This window comes from Numenius arquata, chromosome 5 (genome assembly GCF_964106895.1).
Source record: "Numenius arquata chromosome 5, bNumArq3.hap1.1, whole genome shotgun sequence".
In the NCBI taxonomy this organism is placed as follows: Eukaryota; Metazoa; Chordata; class Aves; order Charadriiformes; family Scolopacidae; genus Numenius; species Numenius arquata.
The window spans coordinates 15,898,671-15,910,951 of NC_133580.1; the positions used below are offsets into that span (position 1 = coordinate 15,898,671).

The following is a 12,281-nucleotide window of genomic DNA, read 5'->3' on the forward strand; positions in this document are numbered from 1 at the left end:
ATTAGCAGGCTTGATAGAAAACCTCGTGAGATAGAAAGTCTGGTCACTTTATTTGTATGTGCTTTCCTGCATCTTAAGTTGCAGCTTAGGATCCCTCAGGATCATGTGAGGCAAGGTTATATATTAGCGAGCTGTGCTATAGTGCTGTGAGTGTGTAAGCCTAGCAGCTGGGTAGTGTTATGGTTGCTGCTTTCCTGTGCTAAGCCGATTTACTTGTTTAAGGTCTGACCTCATCATCCTGTCAGTATGGATTCCCACCTATACAGTTAGCAGCAGCTTAGCATCGGCTTGAAGAGCTTGCAGTATATTAATCAGAAGAGAGAGGGAGAGAGCTACCGGTATTTGTTCTTTTGTTGTCTTTTCTTAAGAAGAGGAGTTGAAACACAAGAGATAACAAAGAATCCATTTCCTTTCTAAAAGAATAGGCTTTTGTATTTTTTTTTTTTCCCCTGAAAAAAATGTCAGTCTCTGGAAAGAAAGAGTTTGATGTGAAGCAGATCCTAAGGCTCCGCTGGAGGTGGTTCAGTCACCCCTCGCAAGGCTCCACAGGCACGGGGGGCTGCCATCAGCAGGAAGGATATGAGCACAGAGGGACACCGGTTCAGAACAGGTTGAAGAACCACTCTCGGGACAGAAATGGGCTGAAGAAAAACAGCAGTCCTGTCCACCACAATATACTGGCACCCGTGCCAGGTCCAACCCCAGTGCACCACCGATCTATTCAAACCTGGCATCAACAAAATCTCATAGAACAGCTTCGATCAAATGAGGATATTCCCAAAACGAGCACAGAAGAAAACTGTGTCAAAGAAGATTCAAGTAAAACCACACAGGAGTTCCAGATGATCACAGAAGAAAATTCAGATGAATCTGCAGAGAGGTAGGAGTTTTAAAGTCTGCACTTAGAAAGCCATACTTCTATACAAGTTATTCCCTGAAACTGTCTTTGTTTTTAACCAGAGTTCCTTAGTGCATTAGTCTCACTTTATATATGTGCACACCCACACTCAAATGAATAGGAACACATTCACGTTAAAAAAAATGAACAGGAAAATTGTCATTAAATTTTGATCTTTGCTTAAGATACATAATTTCGTAACTATTCCGTAAAAATAAAATCTGCCATTTTTTCAAATTTTCTCTCTTACAGTTTACAGCATATTAATTTTTTGTCTTGATTTATTATGCTTAAGTGCAATAAAAAAAAGCCTTCTGAAATATTGTCCTCATTCTGACTTTATCAATGGGTACAACTTTGACAAATGGGAACTGCTGGAGGTGCACAGTCTGTGTGATTGCCATCAAATATCTCACTGCTTTTTTTTACTGCCTTCTAGACAAGCATAATTAACCTTGCACTACGTGGAAAGGAAGCACCATTACTTGCTTTTTTTAAAGGTTTATTTGAAATGACATTACTTTCACAGCTTGTTTAGTATAGTAAAAGACAAATAATTTCTGCAAGGTCAGGTGAAAAAACATTACGGCTATGAGACCTTAAAGGTGTAAGCACAAAGGGAGAGCTATTTTTAAGATGTTAATAAAGAGAAGAAAATATTAATACAAGTTACTTGATTAATCATGCCCTTTAGTTTATGATTTTTTTTTTTTTCAAAATTGATGTCAGTATTATTAGCTTATACAGCAACAATTTTACCCCATGTTTACCCCACCTTGGACTCAAATTATGCATTTATAATGTCATTATTTGCACCATTTGATGAAATTGCCATCAGTCCTTGGGAATAATTTAGGTTACTTCCATTGCATTTAAATATAAATCTATCTTACTTGAAGTTATAGTTTCTCTAGGTAAAAACAAAGCTGACAGTTTGTGTATTTTTAGCAGTTATTAATTTTCAAGTTGTACATCTGGTATAGAGAACATTTGCAGACTGGACAGAAAAAAAAAGGCATTCCAAAATGTCACTTTGAAAACAGTCCTAAGTAGTCAATATGTATTACATAAAATCATTACCAAATAAAATCTGTGAGGTAGGAATGTGGTAGCTCTCTATGGTTACTAGTGTACTAGTTTGTAATGTCGAAGAAGCATATTCTTAGTATAACTTGTTTTGAATGACAGTATAAATTTACTGAAACAAACCCCAAAAAACGTAGGCACACCTTACAGAGAAAGTCAATTTAATTTGAAGAAAAAAAGAAACACTCGATAATCAAAATAAGATTCTATATCAGGTGAAGAAGAAGGTAAAAAAAGCATACTGAATTCAGTTTGGAAGGTAATAAGGCAGTGTCTTCTAAATTAAGATATGATACTTTATCCAAGTATATATAAACTTTCTCCTAAGACCTCATGAAGTTTTTTGCCCTCACAGTCATCTAAATTTAAGTTCTTCTCTTGAGCCGTTTAAATTTGCAGCTTTTAGAAAAGTTTTGGGAATGTATATATCTTATAAAGTATTGTTATAATCAAATAAGTGTATTTTCTGTGAAGTTCTCCGTAAACGCTTCTTATGCATCTTGTAGGTTAAAACTTACCTTAACATACACCTTAAAAGGCTGAATTTGTAAGAAAGTGTTTAGAAAGTGATTCATGACTATGAGTTTCTCTATAAATAAAATCTTATTCCAAGGAAATAAAACAGCATTAAAAACGCCTTAAAATAGCTCCAATTTCTTAAACATGTACCAACAGAAATCATTAAGTAAATCATTGTTCTCTTCCCCTATAGCATCCAGCACAGGCCACACACAAATTAATATGCTAATTGATTGGGTAGAAATGAAATACTGAGAAGGAGAAATAAAGAGCAACAGCCTTATATCTGTACCTATTTATATCTAGTTGCTGGATATATTGTCATCTCTTCTGAACAATGCCTCATCTTACACCTCTGAAATCATCCTTTTAAATCATTTTGGGCCTCCTTTTTCTTAAGTTCCAAATAGTCATAATCGAGTGTAATCAATGGGATCTGCTAGTAATTAACACATCTGAAAAATCAGACATTTGCAGGACACCATGACTCCATCTCCTTACACTATAAAGCCACTTCGTAATGAACTATACAATTATTGCCGCCATATGCTCTTTCGTATTCATACCTGAGGACACCAAAGATAATCTCATACAAATTCGCCTTTGATTCCATACAAGGAATCGTATCTTCAAAGTGATTTTCTCTAATCTAACGACTTTACCTCTACCCATTTTTAGCTGGACACTAAAGCAGGACCCTGCTACATGTCACATAGACATTGAAAATAGTGGAAACAGATAGAAAATCAGGCCAAAACCTGAATCTTGAGCAGACTAAGGAAGCAATTTCTACTAGCAGCTTAATGCTTCCTACCAAAAACACGGAAACAATATTCTCAGTTTCTTCAGAAAAACTTGAGATGCCTTTCTCTAGAAACCTCAGGACTTAATTTCAGTGATTTCAGCTTTCAGTGATACAAACACAGCACCCCGGGGATTGATGAAATAAGACTTGTTTATTGAGGAGAAAAGGTAAATAAGGAGGTTCCAAACAATCATTCCATTTTGAATATACTATCATCAATACACGTATTTCTGCTTTCTTCAATCTTTTTTGGGTACTCCTGTACCCAACTTAAATGGCGCCTAAAGAATCCCTTCTGACCTACAGGCTTGCTCCTGAATGATATCCCATGACAAAAGACAGGCAAAGTAAATGAGAGCTTAAGTGACGAATACTCATTAGTTTTGTAGCAACAGCAGTCAGTTAAGATGTGACCAACCAATAAACGCTCGGTGCATCACAGATAAATAAATTGCTTATTGGCACAAGGCTAAGTAGAGCCTCCCAGCATGACCGGGGACTGTCTAATACACTGTTGCTAAGGGAACATACTCAAAAGATATCAAACGCTCTCCTAGAAGCATCTAAAATGATGGGCCTGTTATAAGATCCTTATGGAAGTTTCGTCTATAGTTTTGAAAAAAGTCTAAGAGTGGAAGATACACGTTTCATTGACCTAGTCTGATTCTCACCAATCTACTCCTTGAATGAGGACTGGCACCTTTTCACAGGTGGAAAGAAAGAAACTAGCTAAAACCTGAATAGATTCTGTGTTATTTTGTTTATTTGTACACTGTATTTCCCGCTATAAAATGTTGTGGTATTACTGGGCTGGTCATAAAGCTAAACCCGCAGAATATGGCCAGGCAAATGAAGAGTAAAAGCCTTCAAGATTTCAGGTTTAGCTTCAAGTAAGTAGGAGCTTAAGTGAGCTCTGAAACAATGCATTGTAAATAAACTGTGAATTGCTTCTGGTTCAGAAGGCATGGTTGTGAATTTCTGTGCAATTTGGCTACTTGATGATCACCTCTGATCTCCTCTAACTGTCTGGAATATGTCAAGGTTCAGGCTCCTCCACCAGGGACACCTTGAAGTAGCTGCATTTCTTTCAAAGGAAGTGATCTGGCAGTGGTACAGAGGAATCAGCAAAACCTCAGAGGATTTAATTGCTAGGTTTTGTTTGATGGTCAAGAAAAACTTTGCTCTTGTCTGCAACACATGAATGCTCACTTGTGCACACACAAACTGAAAAAGCACTGGTACCTCCTAATAAGAAGAATCCGTGATATTGAATTACCTTGATTACTTCCCTGGATAGTGTTTGGACTCACAGACATGACTGTACTGACCTTTCAATATGAACACTATGCCTAGTATTTATTAACATCGTGCTACATTGCCATGTCGATTTATGCACGCTTGCTGGGAGATATACTATGGTTCTGTATGTAATCTGTTGGAGACCATGTGTGCTGGTAAAGGATCCATGTACCTCTTTTCCTAGTAGCCCAAAGGCAGTTAGGGTTCAATAATGAATGTAGCATCCATTCATCATTTTTCTCTTAAGCATTTTCTTTCCTAATGATTTGGTTGAAAAATTGCTGACAAACCCTATTTTGGTTGACAAACCCCAGATTTGCAAAAGATACATGTTTTCTAATTTCCCATATGAAGCAAAATATACTTCTAATTAATTTTAATAGAATCTTTTGATATCATAATCTCAAGCAGTTGGTACTGATGTACTTGGGAACAGATATTCAGGAGGAGTATCCTTTTTCATTGAAGCAATGCATTTTCTGTAGTGACTATTTATGATATTCAGTTATTTTGCTAGTTCCTCTTAAGACATGTAAACTCATCTGTCTTTATTTTTTTTTTTTCCTTTTTCTTGTCAGTCATATGGAAATCACTTACCATTTCTGACATATACATATATATATACATGTACAGATACATGACTATTTTGGATATTAACCCTTATATGAGGTTTTTCCCTGGAGTTCCACTTTTATTTCCAGTAGGAGATAATAGCCTTGGCTCAAGATTCCAGTGAGAAATAAAGGCATCACCAGGAAAACATACCCCTTTAATTGTTGTAGTATCCCAGAATATTTTGAACAGGTGGAAATGAATAAATCAGTGTTCAGTGCCAAACCCCAATTTCTTGCACATATGATGGCATTTTTTTGGTTAGCTAATGTGGCACAGATCAAGGACACATGCTGTCATCTTTCCTTCTGCTGAGCACTTTTTCTGGGGAGACCCATTACACTACACTTTCATCATGTCCTTTAAAGTTTTTAACAGATACTCGCCGAAATTATGTCTGCTTAAATTTTCAATAAAAAAGATCATTTTAAAAAAAGAAAACAGGTGATAATTTTCCCGATGAAAATGGAACATATGAATATTTTTAAATGAAAGCATAACTGCTCCAATTTATTTTCACTGAACTTCCAACATTTTGAAAAAAAAAAAGCTTTCAAAAATCTTAACTTTAGCAAATAAAAGGTTTTCAAACATAATAAAGAATACTGGATATCTCATCAGATGGCATGTCAATCCTTGTATGACAAAATTGGATCAACTAGATTTAGGTGCTTCCTTGATTATCTGTAGTACAATTTAAGCTCATTATTTCCTTGATCTTTCCCCCATGGATATAGTTAGCATATTGTTCCCCTTGTTTTTCTTATTCCCACATTACTTTTTTTTAAATCATTCATTTATATATAAGAAAACTGCTATAGGTCTAAAGAGCTGCAATTCTTGCAATGTTTTTTCAGAAGCCCTATGCTACACAACTATGATAATTTGCATTGCTCTCCTGACTTTCTCCAGCACATCTGTCTGTACTTGCAGTACTATGGTCAGATCTGGATATGTTCTGGTTAAAGCCTGACAATTCTAGTGCAGGGCGGCAGCATTACTTACATGTCATTCTGACTAAAAAACTGTTTGAATATCCTGCTCAGTGGTTTTTGTTGTCAACAATATGGGGCTATTGCCTGGCTTGTGATTCATGTGAGCCTCCTGACCCTGAACCAAAGACCCATTCCCTAACCATCTGTACAGTTTTGCAGTTATTTGTTCCTAAATATAGTACTTCGCACAAATAAATTCCATCTTCTATTTATCAGATGTCTCCAATTTTCCAAGTTAATATTCAGTTCTGAGCCTATTTAATGTCTCTGATTTACTGATTTACTATTCAGTTCTGATCCTATGCTCCAACATACTTCCAGCTCTTCTCAGCTTGGCATGATCTTCAATTGTAATAAAGTTCCTACCAAAGCTTTCTCTTTATTTCTTCCTCCCTCCAAATAATTTAGAAAATTTATGAAAAGTCATAGTGGAACTTCAGTGGAAAGTTCCTTAGGAATCCAGTTTGATTTAGCTTCCTATTTATCAGTGAACCATTGATAACTACTTTAAAAGTATGATTTCAAACCAGTTTCACACCCATGCCATAATGGTTTACTCCAAACAGTACTTCAGGCTGAACTTAGTACTATCTCATAAGAGACAGTGTCAAAGAACATTCTCATGTCCAAGATATAAATGACAACTACTTTGTTTCTATTTTCCATAATGCTTTCTACAACCTATTAGTGAAGGATTTCAGTTTATATTGATGTTATACTTCCCAAATTCTTGCTGACTGTTAGACTTCTATTTTAAGTGCTTAGAAATAATAATTATATTACTTCGACACTGCAGAATTTGGCAAGAAATAAGAGCTAGGAAAAGAAATTATGTTTCTGTCTTGTGGAGAATTTTGCTGTTTCTTTAATAGTATAACATCGTGATATGTATTCAGCAGTGTTTTTAAAAAAGATTATTTTATGCCAGTCTGCTCTGGATAGCCAAATTGCTTCATTACCACTTCAGGGACAAGCAAAAACTAATTGTCTTCTAAAGATGACCTTTATCTAAAGGTCAAAATATGAAATTGAAACTGGAGACATTTGAAATGAGTTATTTAAGACATTGTAGCTGATCTCCTCTCAGAAGTGATGCTTGAAAAGCCCATGTGGCCTTTCAATGCTTTAGCACAGTGGAAGAGCAGTTTGCAGCAGGGATGTTCTACGCAATGATGGTTGACGAACACCTCCTTGGCATCACCGAGATTCTGCATCTGCTGGTGCCAGAGATTACTTTACTTTTATTTATGAACAAAGGCACATGTAGCAGTTGAAATAACTAGTGACATTAAGCTGAATTTAAACAGCATTTTACTGAAATTCACTCCCAACTGGTTGAAAAAAGATAGGTGAGAGTAACCGAAATTACTCAAGTTTTCCGAGTATCAAATTTTTCTTTGATACCCACTGTTTGCTAAGTGTATAAAATTAGTGAAGTTACAGTAAGTGGCATCTCATGCAGCATTAAAATCTAATCTAACAATTACCTTTTTCCCAGAAGCTGATATTTCACAAGGAGGGATAGGACTTTTTAGGCAACGTGCGAATGTTATGAACAGTGACTGGTGAAGTCATTCTGCCTAAACAAATGCTGTTGCCTTATACAAGAGCTCTTTGTACGGAAATTGTAATCAAGATATCTCAAAGACATCCTCAGCAGATTTTAATCCTACTTTCTCTTTCTATTATGACATCTTACAAGGAACTTGAAAGGCAAAAAGTGTGTGAAATTAAAGTGGGTTGAAACAGTTATTAAAGAATAAAGGAAGAAGTAGGTTTGCATTTTGAAATTAATTTTATATTTAGCCTGTGGAAGCAGCAGATATTTATTCAAAAGATTGGGGTTTTTTCATAGCTAAGTAGATAGGATCATAGAATAATTTAAGCTGAAAAGGACCTCTGGATGTCATCAAGTCTAACCCCATCCCTCCACCCCCAATCAAGGAGACTATAATGAGAAGTAGTATGACTTACTAAAAACACACAAGAATTTACAGGCTTACATTTAACACGCATACTTTCAAAGATGAATTATTACAGGCAAGGGAAAAAATACCACTTAATAGTAATTTAAGAAACTAAGACAATTCTATTCATTACAAACCAATTTCTTTATGATTCAATTATCTTCTAATTTCCACTCTATACAGCTTTCTCCCAGCAAAGACAGCTGTTCAATTACGTTTTAAAGAGTTATTACTGTTCTTAAAATCACTTCTTAACATCTCCAGAAAAAGTTAAGGAGATGACTAAACACATGTGACCAATGCAGAGCAGTTTTTAAAGACATACTGAGCATATGTAATTGTAAAATCAACAGGAAATCATCTGGTTGTTGAAGCATTCTTGGAAGAGGGTGAGAGAGTTTGCTTGATTTAAAAGTTATATCTAGACAGCATTCTGAAAGAAATGAACAATTTATTTTCAATGTTTTTTTTGTGGCTGAATTTTTTACTTTAAACTATTTCAAATAATGTAATGAGGAACATTACTAAAGTCTTCCACATTTAAAGAAATAAAGGTATTTGTTTGTTACAGTCAAACAGCTAAGTTAGCCCATTGTATACCAATTGGGTTTAGCTCCTTTCATTCTGTAAAATAATGACACTATATTTAGAGAATGACAATATCAGGTGATAGATAAAGAGTATGTCTTGTGTACAGCATACCTGTAGGTATTCAGGCTAAATTAATACAAAAATGAAGCTGAAATATTGTCAGGATTCACAGAAAGAGGTAAAGTATAAGGTAAATATAGGAAATAAACTTTAAAAATTATCTCTAAAGCAAAGCTGTAATAAAATTTCCTCCTCTGTGAAATCAGACTCCACCTCAGTGACTCTTATCATCAGATATACTGGCAAGAGAACTTCCCACACAGCTCTGCTGTCTTCTCCCAGTCCACTCCCTTCCCTCCTTTTCCAAGCAAATGCTCAATAGTGGAAACTCAATTCAAAGCTAATTGAAATAGACAGAACGAGACCTTAGAGCCTGGCTCTTCCAAACAATTCTGCCCTTGCAATAATTATCGGCACAAACCATCTTTCACTTCATTCTAGACACTGTTTCCATTCTATATAAGTCAGGGTGTTTCATTAAAAGTCTGTCTGCTGCTGCCAGGTAACAAGAAGGGTAACTAAAAGTATTTAAAGGAACAACCTACCTAGTAGCCATTACTTCATTTGAGCTTTAAATATACGATACGGTATCTAAAAACTACAGTTTTAAAATGTTTTGTCAGGAAATACGTTCTTCATTCTTATGCTATGTTCTACCATTGCACAAGGCTGCCTTATTTAGAAATGAAACAGCACGATTAAATGTTTTCTTCAGTGTTTTCTCAGATATCGCCCATTTAAACATACTCATTGGAAAATAAAGCAATGTCTGATACTTGGTTCTTTCTTTGGTTTTGCTATGTATATTTTGAGAATCTTTGGAGAAGAATCTAGATATCTTACCTGTACATTAACATTTGAATTAATCAAATCAAGCTCTCTCAGCCAGCTTCTAACTTTTTTAATGTACGACAATGACTAGTTGCATGAGGAGCTGAAAACCAATATCCATGGGTTCTGTCTCAGATTTGTTGCTTGCTTCTTATATAAACTCAGAGACATCACTTAGCCTCTTGGCATCACAGGCTGCTTATTTTAAAGATAGCATTTGATACCTATTTTCCCAGGGACACAAAAAGAACTGATGAGTGTTTTCAAGCTCCTTAATTTGACTACAAACTGCTACTAAAATGCAAAGTGGAATGCATGCACATTATGATCAATGCCTTATACTACACTGTTGCACAGCTTATCTTCTCATGATAATAGTATCACAAAAAAGAACGTCTCCTACTATAACTAGAAGTTTCCTGTTACAATAACCAGTAGAGACCACCAATATACTTGCAATAAAATGTTTTGAACAGCACACATATAGTAAATACATTTGATAAAGTGGACAGCTACTGTCACCATATGCTATGCTTCAGTTTACCTGATAAATTAGAAGCCAAGAGGAAGGGAGGCATTCTTGCAAGAAATAAGCATTTTCAAAGCTTGTTCATTTTAATAGAGGCTGAGAAAATGAAGAACCTTTTTGAACTGGGCAAATATACCTTGATTTAAATGGAAATTGTGAGCAAACCACTAAGAAATCCTAGGAGTTGGAGAAAAGCTATTTTAAGCTATTACATATGGTTTGCGTTGCTAGGGAAACCTTTTACAGTGTTCATTTAGCACAGATGCTCAGGAAAGCTCTGTGTCTCCATGTCATAGCATTTCAGAATGTGAAGAAATAGAGATGCACACATACACACATGCAGACAAAAATACCTCTGTAATTTTATCTTAGTCATGTTCTATGTCTTTGGTAGAAGTTAGTTCTTTCATTTCTACCATGACCACGGTGATAAATCAAAAGATTAGAGATTTAAAACCTCTGTTTCCAGACTGAGGATATTTGTTCAAACATTACCTTCAGTTTTGATCCACCTGAGTCCGTAGTTTAGAGAGTCATCTATTTAGAGCAAAAGATTTGCCTTTGCCATGTATGTAGTGAAAATGCAAGGAGGATAATCAGCCCTGGAGACACCATTTCTTGCCCACCCTTCTGTCCCTAGGGTAGCTGTGACTTGCCAAAATATATCATATGACCTGCTCCGTGCAGGCTTTACTGCGACAGTGTTCTGCATTCTCCCTTTACCTCTTCAGTGCCCAGGCGGGTGACAGGCTGGAAGGCAGCTGCAGTCTGCCATGTTCTGTTGAGCGGGAAGGAGGGCTCAGACCCTAAGCATGAAAATATATGCTGCCTTTTCTTTTATTTTCCAGAGAGCAACAGCTCCAGAAATTCAGAAAACATAAGATTTCCATGATTAAAAAATAATTATTTGTTCAAGTTTTGCAATATTTCAGTCTCTCAGTTCTAGAAGACCTTGTTTATAATTTGGGGAATGGCATACTGTTATTGTATACAATTACCCACTCTTGGGTGCCACTACAAAGAGGATGCATTCTCACTGTCTATCCAAGCAAGGTACTTCAAAATAGCATTAAAACAACTCATGAATTCAGATATATGAACTGTAACCCTCGTGCAGGATGGACCTGCAAATAAATGCAGAATCACATTTTGGGGACATGGGTACATGCAGTCATGTAGTAGGTATGTAACTGGTCATATGAGTATGCTGCAAGCTCAGGAAGCAGCTTTTGAGAGGTTTTTCATTGGACCATATGGTATGCCAGGAACCAGTATTTTGAGAACTAAACTTCTAAGGCCTTGAAAGTTTAACTTACAATTTAACAGTGATTTGTAGTTTGAACACCCCTCAGGAAAAAACAAACAAACAAACCAACCAACCAACAGAAAATGGTTTAAGAAAACTTTTTTAGAAATCTAAAAATTAAGCCCACCTGTGGATGTGCCATTGAAGACACCCCATAAGGTGCTATTAAAGGCACTTGACTTTTGTTTATTCAATCCAAAATATAAAGAATAAATCAAAAAGATACTTGCTGATAAGGAAGAGAATAAAGATATACTCCGAACAAAAAATACAGCGTTCTACAGTTCAAAATTATGTTTATAATAGAGACACATTGATCTAACCAAACATTAATAACTGTAGAACCCAAACTTGCCAGTATTGCCTATTTGTGAACCACACTGTTATTTACATTTCAGAGGGCAAAGTAAGAAAAAGAAAGAGATAGCAAGTCAGAGATCAATGGGGTCTTAGCACCACCAAAATAGTTTTAGGCTAGGTAGGAAAGAGGCAGAAATTGATTCTTTCTACAAAGTAATTTAATTGGAGTAATGAAAAAACATTAGTTATTTTGGACATCACAAGTATAGCTTCCTGCAGAAAGTTTGATATGTCCAATACACTGGAGAATTTGTGCTTTTCTGGGTAATGCAGTGTAATTCAAAACATATGTAAACACTGAATTATGCTTGTATCAAGAGTTTTAAACCCAACATACATAAATATCTTTTAGCAAAATACTTTGTAAAAAGCATTGAGATTTAAATGCTTGTTTTAAGTTACGATTTTCATGACTGTCTCACA

The 12,281-nt window shown here is 35.7% G+C and overlaps 1 protein-coding gene across 1 annotated transcript in view; it reads left to right on the forward strand.

The window, feature by feature from the left end:
- The first annotated feature begins 458 nt into the window (after nt 1-458).
- Nucleotides 459-12,281, forward strand: part of KLHL4 (kelch like family member 4) — a 45,289-nt gene continuing 33,466 nt past the window's right edge. Inside the window, exon 1 of the mRNA XM_074147317.1 lies at nt 459-880. Coding sequence (XP_074003418.1) covers nt 459-880 — 422 coding nt within the window. The remainder of the gene's footprint in view (nt 881-12,281) is intronic.